Source organism: Nanorana parkeri, unplaced genomic scaffold (genome assembly GCF_000935625.1).
Source record: "Nanorana parkeri isolate BGI_ZX_2015 unplaced genomic scaffold, ASM93562v1 scaffold901, whole genome shotgun sequence".
Lineage (NCBI taxonomy): Eukaryota > Metazoa > Chordata > Amphibia > Anura > Dicroglossidae > Nanorana > Nanorana parkeri.
Genome location: NW_017307169.1, coordinates 243,647 through 266,645, shown reverse-complemented (window position 1 = coordinate 266,645; position 22,999 = coordinate 243,647). Strand labels below are relative to the sequence as shown.

Sequence of the window (22,999 nt, the reverse complement as noted above, 5' to 3'; positions counted from 1 at the left end):
ACCGACTATAACACGAACATCACCAAATACATACATGCGTTCGAAGACTTCGTTTACAGACATATTTCCCGCCAAAACTCGATCTTTCACAGGGCGTCTCGCTGACATCTTCTACTCCACAGCGCACAATAGTAGTCACGTGGACAGACGGCGATAGCCCTCTCAGCGATAGGCCGCCAGTACAGGCTCCTCCTCCTGACCGTCTACTATTGGATAGCACGGACGTCTGTAGGAGGAGTACCCAGCCTTCTTGTAGCTATGGAAACCAACAAGCAGCGTTTGTGCTGCTAGGAGACGCTGGGCCGACATATCTCTACACTCCCGGAGATCGGCAGCTATGGCCAGCAAGAAGAAAGATATTGCACTGCAGGTACAATATGTTTATGTCACCTGTCACAAATATGACGTTGTATGCTACAGAAAGTGTGTCATAAAGTTCCTGAGTAGTATTTATTACCACCTCTGATTGCAGACTATGGTGAGCAATCACCCTGATACACTGAGGGCCCTATCACACCATCCGCATAGGGCATAAAAAGCTTGCCACAATGCATCCAAAATACATGCATGTTTATGTGCAGAAACACAATCTCACATGACCTTTAATATGTTAAAAATAGGGCTGTGAAAATTAACGATTATTTTCTCGATTAATCGTTAATCTTTTTGATCGATTAAAACATTTTTGAAACTTTCTGCACGAGCGCCAGCCAAGGCATTGGCCTATACACATACAGCACAGCAATGAAGTAATAAAATGAACTAGGATCACACTAATCCAGCACGTTATTATTTTGAGTTTCCCCACTCAAGCGGCGGCCATATTGAGTGGGGCACGTGAGATTAATAACGTGCTGGATTAGTGTGATCCTAGTTCATTTTATTACTTCATTGCTGTGCTGTATGTGTATAGGCCAATGTAGTTGGATCTGTATGTGCGTTATAATTAATCAAAATTAATCAATTAATCGATTTTTTAAAATGCGATTAATCGAACACGAAAATTTTAATCATTACCAGCCCTAGTTAAAAAGGAATGTTTTCAATGTAATGTTCAATATTTTTAAATCATGAGTTTCATTTATGTATTTTACAGCACTTTACAAACAGTCCAATCACATCAGCAGGGGCATCCCTATGGTATTGACCACCTGAGGCATTTTTGTTCCAGGGGGGAAGGGACGACTGAGGATGTCGGACCGCGCTGTCAGCAGCTCCACACTGACATCACTGGTTGCCAGAAGCTCAGCAGGAGGCAAGCCAGGGCATCCCGCTCAGCTCATGGCAACTGGTGACATCAGTGAGCTTAGTGGGATGCCAGGCAGAGTGTCACACATTGCTGGGAGCTCTTAGCAACCTGGGATGCTGTGGCCACCCCCCTATGAGAAACCATCTGAGGCACCTCATTATGAATATGGCCCAGCACCCAAGGCCAGATTCCTCAATGCGCCCCCCTCCCCATCAACCCCCCCAGTGGAGAATGGCAACCAGATGGCGGGAGCGGCAGGGTTGGTTTTAATTTTTTCTTGTTTATCACTTTTTTATCACTTTTTTATTTATTTTTTTACTTTTTTTAAAAATTTGTATTTATCTTATCTTTTTACTTTTTTTATTTATCTTATTATCTTTTTAATTTGAATTCTTATTTTTTTAATTATTTTTTGCTTTTTATCAATTTTTATTTATTTCTATATTAATTTTTTTGACATTGCTATCACACAGGAGCTAACAAGCCCGTATGTGATAGCATTTGGAGGTGACAGGTTCTCTTTATTGAACCTGCCAATACAGGAGTTCTGGCACAGCACTGTGCTGGAACTCCTGTGACAGCTGAGAGGGGAAGGCTGCGAGTGCAGCTCTCCCATCTCAGTGTTCACATAGGGCAGAGAACAGGTGTTCTCCGCTCTGCTCCCCCGCTCTCCATCCTGAACTTTGCCGTGGTCCCGGGTCCCCCAAAAGAGTGGTCAGACCCTGAAAACCACAGCAGGGAGGGAGGCAGCTAGTGGGGAGAGGCAGCCAGAGGTAGGGGCAGACAATGGGGGGGGACGAATCCGCACGCTAATCATAAGTGATCTCGGCATCGCTGAGATCACTTGTACTAATCGAGCTGCAGCTTCCCAGCTCTACATATAGCTCTGCTTGCCTGAAGCAGGGCTAAATGTAGAAAAAAAGCAGTCAGGCGATAGGAATCTTACACACCTGCGTGCCTCGAGGCCGGGCCTTGGTGGCCTTGTGGGAAATCCATCCATCCCTGCCCGCACCCAAGGAGCTTGCAATATAAGATCCCCATCTCACATGCATAAGTTCACACACAATTTAGATTAGAGCCAATTAACTCACCAGCATATCTTTGTAGTCTGTGCACACAAGCACAGGGAGAACATGCAGACTTCTTACAAACTTTGTCCTGGCTGGGATCAGAACCAGGGACCCCCAGTGCTGCAAGGCAGAAGCGCTGACCACTAAGCCACTTGGTAATCCTGGCTTGAAGATCCTTGTTATGACACTTCCTGTTGTTGGATGATAATATTCTGTCCTTGTTTCCCAATTGCTCTCCTATTCTGCCTCATGCTCTTCCAGTGAAGACTATAGGCAGCCATGTCAACGCTTATTCTACTGCGGTCACCATCAGGAAGTCCACACTAATCAATAAAGCTGGGTATACATGGTTAGCATTTCATACAAATGTTCAGAAACCCCATCAGAATATTGGATAAAGCCATCAGAACTTGACAACTGTCATTCCACGTTTCGCCAAATTTAACATTTGATTTTGGAACGAGTGGAGTATCCCGATCGAAAACCACATTCACTGTTAAAACGACGTTAGTTCATGTCAATGTTCCATCCTGTCTGTCGGATTTTTGTCATCACTATGTTCGAAAACCGTTGTGGATTTGACCCCATTAACTATTGAAAAATCCAATGAATGTTCCAAAAATTACCATTTCCAAATAATATTCTCCCTGTATATACCCAGATTAACATGCAGCTCAAGGTGGTGCACATAAAATTGTAGATGGGAAGCGGCTGTACAGGAAATATGTGGTGTTATGACAGACAACATGTCATCCAGTAAGGTTTTAGATCTACTTTAAAGGAGAACTATGGGGTTAAGGCTTTTCCCCATAGTTCTCCTTAGGGTAACGGGAGGACACAAACTAGCGTCCTCCCGTCACCCTAAGCTCAGTATACCGCGAGAGACGCCACAGTATACCGCAAGCTACTGCTCGCGGTATACTGAGATGCCGCTGCTGAAGCGGATCCCAACAATTGTGCCGGGATCCGCCCAGCTGCGTGACTGACAGCTGGCTCTGCCTATCTAGAGGCAGAGCCAGCTGTACCCTCCCCCGTCAGTAACGCCAGTCAGCGCTGGCGGAGCGGGGAGGGGGAATCCAGCCCCTCCCCTGTCACGGCAGAGAGCTGTGACAGGATTGAGAGGTGAGCTAACACCGCTATGTGTTCGCTCACCTCCCGATCTATTGAGCCGACCTGTGACAGCCTCATTGTCACAGGTCGGCTAGAACTATGAGGTGAGTGAAAAGCACTCACCTCATAGTTCTCCTTTAAATGCAAATCCTGATATATGAATATTACTAATATATATTCTTTCCTATCCTGCTTGCTTTTAATAACTGTAAATCTTTTCTCATAATTTTCAGATTATCATCAGTAATCAGGAGCAGTGGGAGGAATCGCTCTCTTCCAAAGGACTCCTAGGTAAATAACGGTGAATATAAATGAAACCATATTCTCTAAAGGCAATCTGTCGGAAGAGAAATGTGGCAGCTGACATTTGTGGCATGTACAACATCTCATGACGAGGGAGCATGGAGCCGGCCTCCCGGCTAATCAGAAAGCAGGGCGTCACGTCATTACACAGCGCCTGGCTTCCTGATTGGCCGGCCAGACGGCTTCGGCTGGGTACCGGAGGAAGGCCGCGTTCTGGCTGGAAAGGCCCCGAGGGTGACAGGTTAGACATACTAAGGTAAGGTAACCTTACCTCACGAGGACGAGGGAGCATGAAGCCAGCTTCCCGGCCAATCAGAATGCCGGGCTCTGCGTCATTATACGCTGCCCGGCTTCCTGATTGGCCGGGAAGTCGGCTCCATGCTCTGTCATCACAATTGATGAGAGAGCATGGAGCCGTTTCCCGGCCAATCGGGAAACCGGGCAGCGTGTAATGACGCGCTGCCCGGCTTCCTGATACCGGAAGTACTCGTGCTAGGCATCGGAGCATTTGGGCGAGTACGAGTACTCGCCCAACTACTCGGAAATCGGCACCGTTACCAATACTAGTATCGGTATCGGTGAGTCCCTATCCATTTTCATGCATTTTTTAGCATCCAGACAAACATTATAGTGTATTATAGTCTAAATTCTCACAAACACACGTAACATACAACATATGGTGTAAAATGTAAATATGAACTATTACTATCCTGCTATTACGCTGGACTTTGAAGCAATGTATTTTGCTGAAACATCATATTTGTCCCAAGCAAGTCATATGATAGTACCGTTTTTGTGCACTGATTTATTTATATTGAAGATGAAAATGCATATAAACACACATGTTACATGTTACAATTTTTGGTTTGCTAATACCTTTTAACATTTTCAAAGATACAGTATATTGGTATAGTAAAAATGCCAGACTTGCATCCTGTTTAGTGTTTGATGGATATGGTTTCTCAGTAACATCTTTCCTTTTGGATTGTGCCCTAGCTAAAGATATGCTGTTGATTTGATTGGTCTGCCTTTTTCTTAGTGGTGGACGTGTATCAGGCCTGGTGTGGTCCGTGCAAGACAGCTGTCAGCTTATTTCGAAAAATTAAAAATGAACTGGGTGATGATCTCTTGCAGTTTGCTGTGGTAAGAATGTGTCTAGAGTTACCTAACAGTATGTGAAAACATTTCAATACCAGAAAATAATGTATTTAGGATTATTTTAACCTGATAATCATGATGAACACAAAATGAGTACTCTTCCTAATACTTAGAGCCAGAGTGTGACACTGCCAGGTTTCACATGCCAGCTCTATAGATCCAGTGCTGAACAATCATGAGCCGCTGATCGCTCAGCTTACGGTCTGCTCACTGAGGAGAGTGGTGACTGACAGTCATCACTCCCCACATGGATTGCCCCCTTCCCCTCTGTTCCTTGAGATTCTGTGCAGCCCACCTGAGAGTCAGCGCAGCCTACCATAGACCCTGCGCAGCCAACTGAGAGTCCGGACAGCCCACCATGGACCGCACAGCAAAGAATCATGCAGCAAGAGGCTGCAACTTAAATTGTATGTAAGAACTAACAATGAACTTTTCTTATTTTCTCCCTTTTGGTCTGTTAAATATACAATTGAAAGCATTTCTGTTAAATAAGTGCAAAACACATTGTCAATCCTGCCAGAAATCCATTGAGCTCTTACCTTCCTGTAGTGAGCTGACAATGCTGCAGTGAAATCTCAAAAAAATGTAACAGCCTTACCCAATTCACATCTGTGAACTATAGAACAGCTCCCCTCAATGGAAATGAGTAGAAGGAAATTATTTTTTGTAGTCCTAGCACACTTCCTGTCCTTGCTCAGCACCCACTCAACTCCGTCCGAGACCATGCCAGGGACATCGGGGCCACAGGAAGGGAATGCAATGTCTCATGGATGCATGACTCATGAGCCAACAGCCCTTGTTGGATCATGAGTCATGCATCCATGAGACATTTCAACTTCCCAGTCTAAGACTAGGTGATAGGGGTCCTTTGCATCGTCCTCCATGGCCCCCCCTTCCTGTGGCCCAGATGTCCCTGGCATGGCCTCGGACGGAGTTGAGTGGGCTGGTTTGATTCAGGCCGCCATCACTTTCTCTTAATCCGGAAATATCTGTCCTCCTCCAGACATTAGTTGTTTGATTAGCCCCCCGTGGTCCCCTGAAGAAGCTTGGTGTGAAACACGTCGGGCCCCGGATATGTCTGTTCCAGTAAATGAACAATGAAAAACTAATGACAATCAGTAAATGAACAATGAATAATTAATGACAATTATGTTTGCAACTATGGATATTTAATTAAGATATAACTGGTTGACGTTGGGCATATCCTGGGCACTTTGTGTGTGTTTTAGCCAATTGGGTTTTTTTTATACTCGTATGTATTACAATCAATTCTTTTATATAATGTAATTACTGTATAATAAAATTTGGATATAATTTTTACACATGTATTTGTTTTATACCTCTCAGAAACCCCTATTTCTCGTTTTTTTTTTTTCTTTTTTTCAAATGTAGCTAAGCCAAAAGCTTATGGCCTGTTTATCAGGGGGGTGGATCTTTGTAACCATATATTGTGTGTTATAATGCAGTCCAGTTGACTGCTATGGGCACCATGATGCACATCAATGGATGCAAAAATGTACCTGAACTTTTTTCCCCGCTGAAACACATTATGACGCTATGCATTATAATGTGTCGTAACACAGGCGTCATGACAGATAGGCATGAACAGAGCCTAAATCAGTAGAACTTTTAAAGAAGTGTTCTTGCAGATTTGTCTTTGTTTGATTTTTATTAACTAACCTTAATTTTTTTGTTGTTGTTGCAGGCGGAAGCTGATAGTATTGATGCACTTGAGAAATACAGAGGCAAATGTGAACCCACGTTTCTTTTCTTTGGTGTGAGTTATATTTAGGGTCACTGGAAGAATAAAAATACCTAAAAACCAAATTATCTAACGTTTGAGAGTTAATATTAACATTTACCAGTTTACATGTAAGAATATGGCTCTTTGTTGAACAGCTCATAGGAATTCTATCAGGAATCTTGTACATAGTCAAAATATAGGTATAATGATACTTATTATAGTGATTATTATTATACAGGATTCATATAGTGCCAACAGTTTGGGCAGCGCTTTAGCCATGGGTACAGGAAGAAGATATAGGTGCAACTGTGCATGGGTTATATTGTCTTGGGCCCCATGTGTAACTGCTACTTTTCTTTGTTTACCAGTTGTTGTTTGCTGACATTACAACTACGCAGAATAAGGTGGCATTTATGTTTACTTCATATCCTTTTTCATTTGTTTTTACATGATATATAAGCCTTTAGTAGGCTTTTACGGCTTATATAAACAGCAAGACCTATGCCTTGTGTAAAGTGATAGGCATAATTAGAAACTGTTGCTTGACATATGGTTGGGTACCTGTTCAGAATCTGTTCTCTATTTTGTACATGTATTTTTGGGTCTAGTAAGATAAATTCACATCAGCCAGCTTGTGATTGTCATTGGTTATCCTCACATAAAGAAGTGCCTGTAGAACTAAGGGTACCTGCTCAAAGAATCTAATATATCAGGGAAGGAAAAGACCACTGTATTTTGTATTCTAATCATCATTGTTGAAACGTCTGCTTATTTTTCTCCTCTATTTTATGTACTATTTGGTTGTCTGATTTATGACTGCTATTTACTTGTACTATATCTTGCAAGGGAGGGGAACTGGTTGCCGTGGTGAGAGGAGTCAATGCTCCTTTACTACAGAAAACTATTATAGACCAGCTTGAAGCAGAGAAGAACGTTTTGAACCAAGGCCTAGAACGCAAAGTGGTAAGTACGCATGCGTACAGTTGTGTAGATGTATGACAAAGTTCCGGACACTAAATTCTAGTATCTGCTCTGTACTGGCATACATGACTGAGCAGATATTTCAGAAAAAAAAATAATGATATAAGTTCATTACCAGGGTACCAGGGTTACAAATACTAGACACTAGAACGTAATAGTAAAAGAAAGATGGAAATTTCATATTTTTGCAGTCTGGTTACCAGAAACTGAAGGTTTAATTGCAGAAGAAACTTAAAGTGACATTAAACCCTCAGATTTTTTTAAACATAAACCAATACTGTAATGTGTGCCTTACTGTAATCCATGGTTGTTTCCCTTCTCTTTGCTGCTCTTCCTTTTCCTTTTAAATCCGTATCTCTTCTCATGCGGGGGGAGAACTTCTGTTTTGCAGCAGACTGCCTTGTCTCTGAAATGGATACATGGTGTCTGTGTGAAGGTTCACAATCTGAGCCAACACTACAGGAAGATGCACTCAGCTGCAAAGAGAAGTTCTCCCCCAGCATGAGAAGAGATACAGATTTAAAAGGAAGAGCAGCAAAGAGAAGGGAAACTGCCATGGATTACAGTAAGGCACACATTACACTATTGTTTTATGTAAAAAAATCTGAGGGTTTAATGTCACTTTAAAGAAGACCTTTGGTTCCATTACTATTCTAGAATTTTGCATAAAAAAATATTATATTTGTGGTATGTCCTCCACCGCATGGAAAATCAGCTATTGTTTTTATGCAAGATAAAATAATAAATACACAAAATTAGTGAATTATTTGACCAAACAACTATCTGGCAACGCATCATGAATAAAAAGTGTAGGACATTTTTTTTTTAAAGTAGCAATCCGTAGATTCTTTCTTTCACTGCGTAATTGTATGACAAAGGACATTATGAGCTCATTGGTTACTTAGGGCAGATTTCATATGTGAGGCCCAATGTAATGAATGACTTATGTTTTCTTAGGTAAAAGATGAGGCACTTCTAGTGGAAGAAGAGGAGACGTCTCCTATCCCAGCACAGGTTGAGGATGATGAACTGCGTGAGTAAAAAATAAATGAGCAATACATTTTCGCACATATTAAGGGGGGTTCCTACTCAGAAGTTAGCTACAGAACTAAAATGACTGACACTCATTCCACCTTTTTTTGCCAGAGCAGGCAGCAATTTGAACCCCACCACCAAGCTTGTTGCCTGGCTGTCCCAACCCTTACACTTCCCAGTGGGTTTAGCAGCACTGACTGCACCTCCCAGTGCCTCTTTCCTCCATCTTCCTCCTTTTGCTATATAAAATGACAATGAACTCAGCAGTTAAATCTTAAAAATGCATTCAAGTACCTTAATTATCAACAAATGTAGCCTATTTGTGCATCACCTAGCTGTAGATCCTCAAATCATCTCTGAATTTGTACCGACATTGTCCTTCCTTCTGGAGTGTGGCTACTTCTGTGCCCCATGGTCCCTGTGTGCAGGGGCGGACTGACAACACATGGGGCCCCCGGGCAATACGAGATTATGGGGCCCCTTTTGCTCCACCCATATACAGGCTCCACCCACCCACAATCCCCACCCATCCCCAAGGCCCACCCAAATATACATTCTTGTGTTGCAGAAGTTATTTCTCCTCACTATTTTCAAAATAGCCGGTCTATTCACTAAAAAATGAATTGCAGGGGAATTGGTAGAAGAATTTGAAATTTACACCAATATAGGGGATTTGGAAAGAGAGCTAATTGGCAGAATTTTTATTAGCTTTCTTCCTCATATCCTCATGAACATTTCTGCCTCTGTGCTGTGCAAGCAATGTGTGTTATCCCCACCTACAGATAGTGTATTGTGGGTAAAGGCAGAGCTGGTGTTTACTGATCATGATATAATGGGTGACAGGGAGGGGGGCAGCTGATTACAGTCTGATACACCGGGTGTCCGACTGATTTTCCTGTGGAGAAAATTTAGAATTTTTAGGCTTCAGGCCTAATAAAATCTTCTTTAAAAAAATTAAGAAAGCCTGCAATGTGAGTAATGAAAAATGTGCACATGTATACATCATCACTGCACATGTACATTACCACAATAAATACAAACCACTTAAAAAAGGTAAAAATGGACTTTAAACTAAACAAAATAAAACAAACATTACTGGCTCTCTAACAAATAAAGTGCCCATGCACAAAGCCAAATGGTATACCAAAATGCCCTGTATTCTATGTTGTAAGAAAGAAGGCAGGTTATTTACAGGTACGTACCATGGGAATCCCTATTCCAAGCATTGCCCCCCCTACTTCATGGACCATTAGCTCTCCATGAGTAACGGTGTATCTCTACCTGTACCCCAATAGAGGACTAGAATTACCAGCAATATATTATACAGCAATGCAGAATTGCAACCAGCTATAGAGGACTACAAATCCCAGCAACCCATTATACAACTGTGCAGAATACTACCAGCTTTAGAGGACTACAAATCCCAGCAATACATTTCACAACAATGCAGAATGCCATAAGCTATAGAGGTCTATGAATTCCAGCAATACAGAATAGTATATGAATTTGCAACATACTCTGTGCTGCCACTCTGCTCCGGGGTGCCGGCCTGGTGTCATGGATGGAGGGTCCCAACAGAGGCAGATGCAGAAAGTCTAAGTAGGGGCAGATGCAGAGGGCCTAACGGAGCAGATGTGAAGGATCAGCAGGGGCAGATGTGGAGGATCAGCAGGGGCAGATGTGGAGGATAAGCAGGGGCAGATGCGGATGATAAGCATGGGCAAATGCGGAGAATCAGATGGGGAGCATCAGAGGGGCAGATGCGGAGCATCAGAGGGGCAGATGTGGAGCATTAGAGGTGCAGATGTGGAGCATTAGAGGTGCAGATGTGGAGCATTAGAGGGGCAGATGCGGAGGATCAGAGGGGCAGATGTGGAGGATCAGGGGGACAGATGCAGAGGATTAGAGGGGCAGATGCTGAGGATGAGATGTGGAGTATCAGAGAGCCAGATGTGGAGGATCAGGGGGACAGATACCAGGGGCTGACTGGCAACTTTTAGCCCAGGGGGCAAGTACAACCCAGAGGCCCATGGTGCAGCAACTTGGCCCCCCTCCCGCTCTGCCTCTTCCTCCGCCTTCTCCCCATCCCTGTCTGCCACTTTTGCCATCCATGTAACAGTAGTGTTAATGTATTTATCGGTTTAGGAAATGTAAAGCGCACTGGTAGTGGAGGGATGCCTCGTCAGGTAGTTCTGCCACTAACTCAGAAATACATTACACAACAATGCAGAATACCATCAGCTATAGAGGACTATAAATCCCAGAAATACCATTATACAGCAATGCAGATTACCATCAGTTATATAGGACTATAAATCCAAACAATAATGACTACCAACAGCTATAGACAACTACAATTCCCAGCAATACCATTATACAGCAATGCAGAACAGCATCAGCTATAGCGGACTACAAATCGCAGCAATACATATTACAGCAATGCAAAATAATATGAAGCTGCATACTCTGTTGCTCTGGGTTCTCCGCCTGATGTCTTCAGTGTCTCTCACCAGGGCTCTCACCAGGGGTCCAGAGAGTTTCACAGGTGCGTGTGGGTGCAGCAGAGGTGGCTCCCTAATTAAGCTCTCAGGTGGCCAATGAGGACTGGCAGGTGGTCAGTGCGGGCTCTCTGCTGGTCAGTGTGGGGGTGGGTGGCCAGTGGGGGCTCCCTAATAATCAGTGGTGGCTCTGTGGTAGCTCCAGGTGGGTAGTGGGGGCTCCTTGGTGGTTAGTGGGGGCTCTGTGGAGGCTCCCTGGTGGTTAGTGGGGGGATCCCTAGTGGTTAGTGGGGTATCCCTGGTGTAGGGTGACCATTCATCTAGAGCTGCAGCTAATGATTATTTTAAAAATCGATTTAGTTAACCGATTTATTAAGTTCAATTAACCGGTTAATCGGGATAAAAACAAATGGCTCCAGTGATGGGACTACTAGTTTGTATTGAGATTGTAGTCCATCACAGGAGCAAGCTTGGAGCGTTGGAAGTAAGGGAAAAAAAAGTGTGGTGTGCAATATAGTGCATTGGAAAGTGTAAAATTATACAGCAATCAATGCAGAATGGCACCGGCTATAGAGGACTACAAATCCCAGCAATAGTACGTTATACAGCGCAATGCAGAATACCACCAGCTAAAGAGGACTACAAATCCTAGCAATAGTACGTTATACAGCGCAATGCAGAATACCATCAGCTATAGAGGACTAAAATCCCAGCAATAGTACATTATAGCTGGTGGAATTCCGCATTGCGCTGTATAATATATTATTGCTGGGATTATACATACAGCGTATAATGTATTGCTGGGATTTGTAGTCCTCTATAGCTGATGGTATAATATACAGCACAATGTGCCATCAACTATAGATGACTACAAATCCCACTATCCCAGCAATACATTATAGAGCACCATGTGTGGGAAAGTGCAGGCTTACCTGAGCAGTCTTCCAGCAACTTGCTTCTGAGATCGGGCCTGTCATCCCCTCACGCCTGCTCCTCACTTCTTCTCCCCGCGTCCCTGTGCCGATTGTGGATGTGGGCGGTGCGCGCATCGGTCCTCAAAAGGCCCCAGCGGGCGGCCCTCTACAGCGCCTGATTAGAGGGCTGCGTGTGCCTGATCCATCCAATGGAGCACTCAGGACTAGTTATCTTTCTTCTGTTAAAAATAAAACCATGATAAAGCAAACGTAAAAAAAAAGGATTTTGTTCTTATTGTAAAAAACTTTTCTCAGAGTCCTTTGAGGGGCACAGCACTGAGGAATTCTGAGGCACAGGGTTATGCTGCTGCCTCTAGGAGAAATGGACACTAGGCAAACAATTAAAAACAATGTCACTTAAAAGACATAAGCCCTCCCATCTCACACATGCCAGTTGAAGCAAGCAGTACAAAGGAATTTGAGAGGAAGGAGCTGTGTCCCTCAATGGACTCCAAGAAAAGGATTTTACGGTAAGAACAAAATCCTGTTTTCTCCATCATCCATTGAGGGACACAGCTCTGAAGAATCCTGAGATGTAGGGACGTCCAAAAGCAGTCCAAACAGAGGGGCGGGCACCACAACAACTAAGGCACTAGCTCAACAAAAAATTAACTATTGCATGAAAAACATTTCTGCCAAAACTAGCATCAGAAAAGGCAGAAACACCAACCTTATAAAACTGTGCAAAAGTGTGAACAGAAAACCAAGGTGTGGCCTAACAATTTTCGAGTAACAGAAGTTTGATTTTGAATTAGTACTAAGTACTAATTGCTCTAGTAGAATGAGCAGAAACAAGAAAAGGTGGTACCCCATCTCGTAATTTAGAAGCTTGAAGAATCTGTTCAAATAAATAAAACAAAATAAAATAAAAAAGCAGAAGAGAGGGCACTAAGCAAAACTGGGAGGTGGGAGGGGTTATGCCCTTAAAGTGACAGGCTTTTTATTTGTTTGCCTAATGTTCATTTCTCCTAGAGTCAGCAGCATAACCCTACACCTTACAATTCTCCAGAGCTGTGTCTTTCAATGGACGATAGAGAAACTATGGCATTCACATATATTGTGACTATGAAAAGTAATAAGCCTAGATCTTGGAATTACAAATCTCAGTAAGCCAGTTACATTTATCAAACGCAAATGATGCAGTATATGCTCATTTTAAAAGCTCACCATTTTCATTTTATCATTCTGTTGTAGTTCCATCAGGGAAGTCTTACACAGTGGCTATTATTAAACCTGATGCAGTTGCTCATGGAAAAGCAGATGAAATCATAATGAAGGTAAGAAATGTATCTCTATTACTGTTAATGGTCTTGTTAAAGCTCTATGTTGAATATGTTACTGTGAATACAATATACTACCGGTATAAAAGTATTGTTTTTATTCCAGATACAGGAGGCTGGGTTTGAGATTTTGGCCAATGAAGAGAAGACTATGACGGAGTCTGAAGTCAGAGACTTCTATCAGCACAGGGCAGGAGAGGTAAGTAATGACTCTATATGATGCAAAGATCAGTTGAAATGTAAGCAGGTAAAGAGAGAGATCCTCCAGGTATTTATAGTTTTCTGGACAGCAATGCCAGCTCAAGTTTTCTGGCAATCTGATCTAGCAAATGATTTATCCTGGAAGACCAGGTAGTTAGCACTAGGCGGTTATTTTCCATGCATCTGCGCATATTAATAGGTCTAAGTACCTACTGTTATAGGTTTTACTTGCCTATTGTCATATTATTTTATTATTCACAATGGGGAAACAGATGGTGGGGCATATTTATAAAGCAGTTAATCTACATTCGCTGCAGGTGAATCTTCCTAGTGCATGTGTTTTAAATGACAGTGATTGATTCACCACCAATGAATGTTTGGCAAAAGTCCCCTTCGTTGCTTTATGAATATGCCCTAGTGTGTAATTCTTGTATGAAGTCCATAAATAGACATTTTAAATCCTTTAGTTATCAGGAAATTCCTGACAAGTCTCACTTTTAAAAGCATGTGCAGAACAGACTTTCACAGTTATATTTAATGATGAAATCAGGGGGCCCTGATACCTCCCCTTTGTGTCACAGAAATCTGGGACTCAAAATCCTTCTTCCCCTGCACCTGGCACAATTCTGACAAATCTCCCTGTTTGCCTTCCTAAAAACTCTCCTGTAACAGTAGGAGACCAGGGCCAGTTTCACCAACCGCAGACCAGGATCTGGAAGTGAGGCAGAGGGATGGCACCCTTTTATTGAGGCTATAAGACAGCTGTGCTGTGGTGGGCTAGTTGCGAATGCAAGGCCTGCTTTAATGACAGCCCCCCTCACCCCCAAATAATAAAATAAATCCAGCAACGGGGTGCCAAAAATAAGGCATTGTAGAACATTTTAAAAATTAATTACTTGGAATACGTCCACTTTTTGAGCACTGGTGACTTCTCTGTGTCTTACCACTGCCAGGTTGGGAGCCTGTCATTAAAACACACCTTGCTTTTTATGCAAAGACCACATTAAAGGAGAACTATGAGGTGAGTGCTTTTCACTCACCTCATAGTTCTAGCTGACCTGTGACAATGAGACTGTCATAGGTCGGCTCAGTAGATCGGGAGGTGAGCGAACACATAGTGGCGTTCGCTCACCTCTCGATCCTGTCATGGCTCTCTGCTGTGACAAGGGAGGGGCTGGATTCCCCCCTCCCCACTCCAATCCACCAGCGCTGACTGGCAGAACGGACGGGGGAGGGGCGGGTACAGCTGGCTCTGCCTCTAGGTAGGCAGAGCCAGCTGTCAGTCACGCAGCTGGGCGGATCCAGACATAATTGTCGGGATCCGCTTCAGCTGCAGCGTCTTAAGCCCCATTCACACTGAGCGATTTATTGAGCGATTTTTGCAGCAATATCGCTCATATTTCCACGCGATATCGCTCTATGTAGCTTCTCCAATCCATTTCAATGGAGCTGTTCACATCTCGTCGCTCAATATCGCTCAATATCGCTTGTAGCTCGTCGCTGGTAGCTTGTCGCTCCTACATGACCCTTTTTTCGAGCGATTTCGAGCGATATTGCTCCTGATTGCATACAGCCCAATAGGAAAAAGTCGCTCAATATCGCTCGTCGCGCAATATCGCTCAAAATCGCGCGATTTTCATGTCGCTCAGTGTGAATGGGGCCTTAGTATACCGCGAGCAGCAGCTCGCGGTATACTGGGACGTCTCAGTATACCGCGAGCTTCAGCTTGCGGTATACTGAGCCTAGGGTGACAGGAGGACGCTAGTTTGTGTCCTCCCGTTACCCTAAGGAGAACTATGGGGAAAAGCCTTAACCCCATAGTTCTCCTTTAATTGCCTTGCTAGCCTTGATGTTTTTTTGTATGCTAGTATGTCTTTGTCTTTTTTTTGGCCTTTTCCAGAAACCAGAACATGTGAAAGAATTTACCATAAGGCTATAGAACACACAAACTCAAAGCATAAATGTTCACTGAAAAATTAGCTTTACTGGATGTACTGATGTGTAAAATGACTTCCAAATGTTGACGTGTTAAAATTGTACAGTTGTGTTGTATTATATTGTGAGAATTCACTTGTAGTGTATACCCTTTGCTAAACGTGCATCTTCACAGCACATTCATGATGAATCACCTCTGTATCTTTCAACAGGAGAAATTTCAGGAGCTGATACAGTTCATGTCTAGTGGCCCATGCCATGTTCTTATCATATCTAAATCTGGAGAAGAGGATGTGATCCCTGCATGGAGAGAGTTCATTGGTCCAACTGATGTAGAAGTCGCCAAGACAGAGAAGCCTGAAAGGTAAGTAAAGAACAGCAATTCTCCTGGGCTTTTAATAGCCACAGGTGGTGATTATATATTCCATATGAATATTTTTAATTTTGTAGTGCTGTCCATATTCAAATTTTTCAAATAACTTCTCCATTCTGGTGCATTGTGGTAAAGTGCACACATCCCAAAATGCAGCAAAACACCAACGTATGTTGTGATACGCTGGGTTTGAACAAAAAGCTGCATGTACTTTTTTTGTCCATTTCTGTGTGTTCAGAAAGAATGGGCTGCCTTAATGCAACGTACGTTATAATGTGACATGTAACGTGCATACATTAATGCACAGGGATGGCAAAGTATGTATTGGCCCTGTATAGAAGTACTAATTATACAGACCCCGTTACTCCACCATTGAAAGCAGTAAATGTGAGAATAAAGAATGATTCGTAAAACAATACAAATTGTCACATTTTGGGAATCCCAAGGCTCTCTCACTTTAAGCTCTCGTACCTTCATACCTCTTATGGACTTTATTTATTTATTATTTATTACAGGTATTTCTATAGGGCCAACAATTTACGCAGCGTTTTACATAGTTGCACATTCACATCAGTCCCTGCCCTCATGGAGCTTACAATCTAAGGTCCCCATCTCGCATACTGGGCCAATTTAGACAGGAGCCAATTAATCTTCCAGCATGTCTTTGGAGTGTGGGAGGAAACCGGAGTACCCGGAGGAAACCCACACAAGTACAGGGAGGACATGCAAGCTCCTTTTGCAGATAGTGACCTGGCCGGGATTCAAACCAGGGACTCCCAGTGCTGCAAGGCAGAAGCGCTAACCACTACGATCACTGTGCTGCCCATAATAAACTCAAAAACATTTTTTTCAATAATAAATCCAGATCAAACAAACATACATTGTCCAGCAAAGTATTTCTTTACATTTTTGCCCAAACACTTACAGTCATTGTGTTTCTGAACAATTGTAACCACCCTCCTCAGCACGTTCCTGATATGGACTACATTCATACGTATGGACTCATCCGGAGCTGGCACATGCAAGCTCTGAAGTCTTTCCATTTATCACAGCACTGCCAACGCATGTGGTACCAGCATGAATGGTAATAGTCATACATAAGCCCTCCTTACCATCTTGTCTTGAATTGTATTGTGACTGTAGTGTCTTCCTTATATTGTAAAGCGCTGTGCAAACTATTGGCGGTATATAACTCCTGTATAATAATAATACATGCCCATTTGAGTATGCAAGTGTGCCGAATCATGGAAATCTGTAAAATATGTGCACTGCTCATACCGCAAAACCAGAAATTCAGGAAAACGTGCTTTTGTGGGTAGCACGGCACAAATAGGATCATTCTACTAGAAATAAGGTATTTAAACATAGCTACCGTAATTAAAATAAAGAGGTCATGTTTATGATATCATGCTGGATTTGAAAGCTGTTTTTTTAGGAGGGTTTAGTGACACTTTAGGATAACAGAATAATACATTCATGTGCGTTTGGGACAAATTAGGCTCTTTTTGGCAATTTTGTTTTTGGACTATTTTCTTAGAGTTTACAATGAGTAGTGTTGTCAGCACTTTCAAAATAAATGGGCTGTCATCATTTGTCCCGTTATTAAAAAGACATTAAGGGGACTATTTATATATTTTTTCACACGTTCTTCCAGTTCAATTTAATTAGAAAAATGTGTGAATCTTGTGTGAAGAAATATACAGTATAAATAGACCCCTAAAATTATGTTTCTCGTACAAAGCAATGCAAAGTTATTTGCAAATGAATAAATGTGCTTTGAACTTCTTCATGAAATACCAAAAAATTTTGTGTTTTTTCTTTTTCTTTTATTTATTAAAATATAAAACTATGTTAAACTTCTTTCTCCTGCTATTCTATGGTCTGTGTATTATACGATGAGCTGTTTACTTATTTTAAGGTCCATCATGTAATATTCTAATATCACTGGCGGCTGTTTGTAAAATAATTTTGTTTTTTTTGCAGTTTACGAGCTCAGTATGGTACAGAGATTCTGTATAATGCTGTGCATGGGAGCAATGACACTGAGCAGGCCAGCAGAGAATTAGCCTTCTTCTTTCCTACTTTCAAACAACAGCACCAACACACAGATGAATCGGTCTTTATGAGCCCAGAAAGGACCTTGGCTTTGATTAGGCCAGAGGTCTTAAGAGGCAGGAAAGGTACAGTGCAGTTTATGCTGGTGGTGTTCGAAGAGCGAAAACTTGGGGTTCATAGGCTATGAATAGGAAAAGCTGTAAGCCCACAAGTATGCGGATTGTTATTGATCACTGCCAATAAGCTCAGATGAACTTACAACATTTACAGTAGGACTTGTACACACTAGCTGAGCGCTTTAGCCTGTGGATTATTGGTGAGGCTGGGCTTGGTGCAAACTCATTTCGTCTGAGTTGGTCCAAGCCCACCCAAATCTTTGACCTCCACCCCCTCCTCCTGATCCATTCACATGCTGGGAGGCACATTACCCCCTCCCCGCAGCTATACGTCACAAAGGGACAGGTAACACAACTGCCGCCACAGATTGGGTTGAGAGGAGGGGTTGGGGTCAAAGTTATGAGTGGGCTTGGGCAAACTCAGGTGAACGGCCCATCTACTATGGGCTAGTGTGGTGTGACAGGTCTATTGGGTATGTGGTGTGATGCTCTGTCTCAGCACTCACGCTGTTTTACTTTACTTTGAGTGTACAAAGTGTATACTCCAGTCAGATCCCTGTACAGCACAGCACTGTACTGTGCTTTAGTGACCTGTGGTTTGATTCATTCATACAACTTATGCTTATTAAAGCGTATGCAAAATCTCTGCAATACATGTTTTATTCCTATTAACATGCTGGAAGAACAGAAAAATAACTGTTGATGTGCCATTAGGTTTGTTCAGCGAAGATTTGAAAATGAGAGAAGCTGATTGGTTGCCATGGCCAATGCTCCAAATTCTGTCTGCTCCAGTTTTGATAAACATTAACATTGAGGGGGGAATTTAGTTTGTTCAGTTAAGATTTGAAAATAAAAGATAGAAGCTGATTGGTTGCCATGCACAGCTACTCCAGTTTTGATAAATCCCCCTCTGAGTCTTTTAATTTTGACTGTGTTTTGACATGGTCACTTTAAGGCTTGCTTAACACATTTGCATGTTTTTCTGTGCATTGCCGCAATGCACATTTCCACTGCACTTTGAGCATTGTGATGACATCCATTTGTAATAGCTTCCCAAAGCACACGTACAGTAGAGGTACAGTAAAATGCTACAAAACACAAATACAGGCAGTCCCCGAGTTACGGTCCTCCGACTTACGGACAACCTGTACTTACGAACTGAGGTCCACAGTTCTTCTAAATGTACCGGCAGCCGCCGGAACATTTAGGAGAACTGTGGCTGCAGTGGCCTGTGTCCCTTCAAATCCCCGCTGCTCTCCCCCCCCCCCGGGTTTGCGGAGGCAGCGGGGACACAGACCGCTGCATTCCTCCGATGCCCCCCGTACCTCCGCTGCTGTCCCGGCCGGTTCCTCCTCTTCTTCCGGTCCGTCAGCACCTCCTCTTCTGCCGGTCAGTCTGCTCCTCTTCCCGGGTCTGTCCTCACCCCCGACTTTTTTTATTATATTATAATCTTCTGAACAACGGGAACAGACAGCAAAACAAACGTGACTCTTTCCTATGCTATCCAAAACTAAAAAAATGTTTTTTTGGCTGGAGTTACACTTAAAAAATGTACCTGTTTCGACTTACATACAAATTCAACTTAAGTACAATCCTACAGCCCCTATCTTGTATGTAACCCGGGGACTGCCTGTATTTCCCAGCACACTTACCAGCTAGCCTGCAACAAAACAAATGAAACTAACAATGTGAACCGAGGTTTTAGTTGCACAACTTTTGCAAAACATGTGCAAGCCATACTGCCTCATCAAAGCCCCTCTGTGTAGTGTGGTCCTAACTCTAATCTATGAGAGCCTCCATATTGGAGCATATATATCAGTAGGTAAACTGCATGCAGGTATGCCTGGGGGTTCCCCACAATAGAGTGCACCACAACACACATGCCATGCATCATGATACACTGTGCCAGAGAAATAGACTGCATGTCCAGTTTTTCTTCCATTGCTGTGCATTGACAGACCAGTCCAATGAATGGGCTGCCTTAAGGAAATATACATTAATGTGCATACAGTAACATGCTGTAGAAGACCACACAAGTCTGAAGAGACCCTAAGACCTTTACTTGCTTTCTTTCAGATGAAGTTTTGCAGTGCATCCAGGAGGCTGGCTTCTCTATAGCAATGCAAAAGGAAGTTATGCTTAGTGAGCAGCAGGTCAAGGAGTTCTATCAAGAGCATGTAAATGAAGACTATTACCCAGCTCTTCAACAGCAAATGACCAGGTAAATCATTTTACAAACTGCATTTATTTTACTCTTATCATAATAATGCAGTTGGTTTGAACTGCACATTGTCATGCTTGTTTTAATTAAATGTATGTTCCGTACATTCTGTAGATATGTTATTCATTTGAGTATCTTACGTATTAAACCTTATCTTGGCAGCGGTCCCATTCTTGCCCTGGCACTTGTAAAGGATAACGCAGTAAAACTGTGGAGGAATGCGTTAGGACCTACGAAAATTACAGAAGCAATAAATGAAGCACCAGACAGGTTGGACAGCTATATTGTTATATCACATGATTGCAGAGAAACATTGTGGCTAATGTCATTTTTTTAAAGTGGAAGTGCACCGAAATTACATTTCGAAACCAAAAATTAAAAAAAATGCCAGGCCGAAACCAAAACATAGTTTTTTTCTAACCTTTTAAAATTTGTATATCCTTCCCCCACAATGAGGCACTATTACCTGGCTTCTCCCCACTTTTTCTATGTCCCACAGCCTGCTCAGTCCGGGTACTGACCAGATGCCCCGCCTCCTGCAGAACCCGAACTGTACTGAGAGCCGCGCCTCCGTGCCGCTTCAATGATGGCCCAGCGTGCACGGCATCACAGGGACCCAGGGACCTCCAAAATTTTCCCCACGGACCACTGGTTGGTGACCGCTGCTCTATACTGAATGCTGCTGTTCACTCATAACTTGTCCACAATCATGAATGATTAGGAAGTGATGTACATCACTTCCTATTTATTCATAACTGGACAGAGTAACTCACACTATGTCCAGTTATTTGCAACCATTCAGCGATCACTGATCGCTGACTGCTTGTACCCACTCAGCATCCTGGATCGGCTGTCACAGGGGACTGAGCAGGCGGTGCGGAGAGGAGAGCTTGGTCTATTTGGCAGCTGATTTCTCCCCGCACCGCCGGTTCCACCTCATATGACAGCTCACAGCTGTCTCCGCCCCCACACCGCTCTTCATCCTGATCTGTCACAGGGGGCTGAGCGGTTTGGTGCAGGAGGAGAGCTCAGCCTCCTATGACACAGACCGCTCACAGCGCCCTCCTTCCCGTCCTGCTCGATCTTCTGACAGTTTCTCTCCTCCCAGCTGTGCACTGCACTGTGTCAGAGCGGCCAGAGAGCAGCACCCAGGGGGAGGAAAGAAACTAGGGATGCACCGCAATTTCTTCCGAAAGATGGTGCTTTCGGCATTTTGCCCAAAGGGCCATTTTCGTCTGGTAAGTTTCGGCGGCCGAAACCTTGGTGCATCCCTAGTTATTTTTTCATCTCATTTTTATCTTTCTTATATTTCTATTGTTTTTGTGTTGCATTAAAGTGAAGTAAATGCTTTCAAGTACCTTAACGATTAACAAAAATGTATCTTATTTGTGTATCACTCAGCTATAGATCCTCAAACCATCTCCGGATTTGTGCTGACACGTCCTTCCTTCTGCAGGGTGGCTACTTTTGTTCCCCATGGTCCCTGTGTGTGTTGTAAAGTAGCCACCACTCCAAGCTTAAAGTCCAAGCATGATGGACTACAATCTCAATACAAATTAGTAAACTAAACATGAGATTGTAGTCCTTCATGGGATTAAGCTTGGTGCGGTGGCTACATTACAAAACACACAGAGACCATGGGGAACAAAAGTAGTCACCCTCCAGAAGTAAGGGCAGTGTCGGCATCAATTCAGAGATGATTGGAGGATCTACAGCCGGGTGATACACAAATAAGATACATTTTGTTAACAGTTAAGGTAGTTGAATGCAGTTTTAAGATTTAACTCCTGAGTTTAGAGCCACTTTACAAAAAAAAAAGAGAGTTTGGACAGAAAATTAAAAAATTGTTTGTCCTTTAAGGCCAATAAAACAAAAAGCAAAAAAAAAACCTTATGCATTATACACATGGAAGGCAAAAAAAGCAACAGGTTCACTTACCTGTTTTTCCCTCTGTAGTTGCTTGTACTTGCCTATCCTTACTTTCCCGATCGCTCCGTTCAGCTGACAGGGTTGGAGCAAAAATACCCGGTAATTCTGGGTATAAAGGACTTGTTTCTGCCATGATGCATCTCGAGGTGGCATATGTTAAAACCCAACTCTAGCCAAAGCTTTTTATAGATATAGATATAAGGGCAAGCTCAAAAAGGATAGGACGGTTCTTATTGCTGTTTGGGTGTTCCTTTACCTTATGCCAATCACTCTCTTCATTTCATGTCTTGGTATCTCAGGGACAGGAAGTTAGAGAAAATTTCCTAAAGGGGTCACAGACAGACATAAACAAAAATTAAAAAAAACTTTAAAAAGTGTTAGGTTTTAAGTAAATCGGTTCCTTTGTCCTAAATAGGTGAGTGTAATTACCACACATCACAAATGCTTCTCACTGATGCTCACATGTACAAGGCCTTATAGTCTGCAGTGTATTTTTTCATAATGGTGTACAGTGTTTTTTTTAAATTAACTTTGTGTTGTGCTTTGTGGCTATTTTCAGCTTGCGAGCTCGTTTTACTCCATCAGAGGGTGCAATTAACCAGTTACATGGCAGTTCATCTCCAGTGAGTGCAGAAAAGGAAATAAACTTTTTCTTTCCAGTAGAGCATACCTTGGCAGCTATTAAACCTGATGCAATGGAAGAACACAGAGGTAAATGAGAAAGGGACAGTCACAGAATTTGTGATATAAAAACTAATTAACAGGGC

General features: G+C 42.8%; 1 protein-coding gene across 1 annotated transcript in view; it reads left to right on the top strand.

Moving 5' to 3' along the window:
- Positions 1-305: 305 nt before the first annotated feature.
- The window catches only part of NME9 (NME/NM23 family member 9), a 31,076-nt gene continuing 8,382 nt past the window's right edge, over positions 306-22,999 (top strand). The window contains exons 1-13 of the mRNA XM_018565941.1: positions 306-370; positions 3,663-3,720; positions 4,772-4,875; positions 6,596-6,667; positions 7,481-7,597; positions 8,573-8,648; positions 13,317-13,399; positions 13,509-13,601; positions 15,751-15,902; positions 17,895-18,091; positions 20,159-20,303; positions 20,466-20,573; positions 22,792-22,943. Coding sequence (XP_018421443.1) covers positions 338-370; positions 3,663-3,720; positions 4,772-4,875; positions 6,596-6,667; positions 7,481-7,597; positions 8,573-8,648; positions 13,317-13,399; positions 13,509-13,601; positions 15,751-15,902; positions 17,895-18,091; positions 20,159-20,303; positions 20,466-20,573; positions 22,792-22,943 — 1,390 coding nt within the window. The 5' untranslated portion in view covers positions 306-337. The remainder of the gene's footprint in view (positions 371-3,662; positions 3,721-4,771; positions 4,876-6,595; positions 6,668-7,480; positions 7,598-8,572; positions 8,649-13,316; positions 13,400-13,508; positions 13,602-15,750; positions 15,903-17,894; positions 18,092-20,158; positions 20,304-20,465; positions 20,574-22,791; positions 22,944-22,999) is intronic.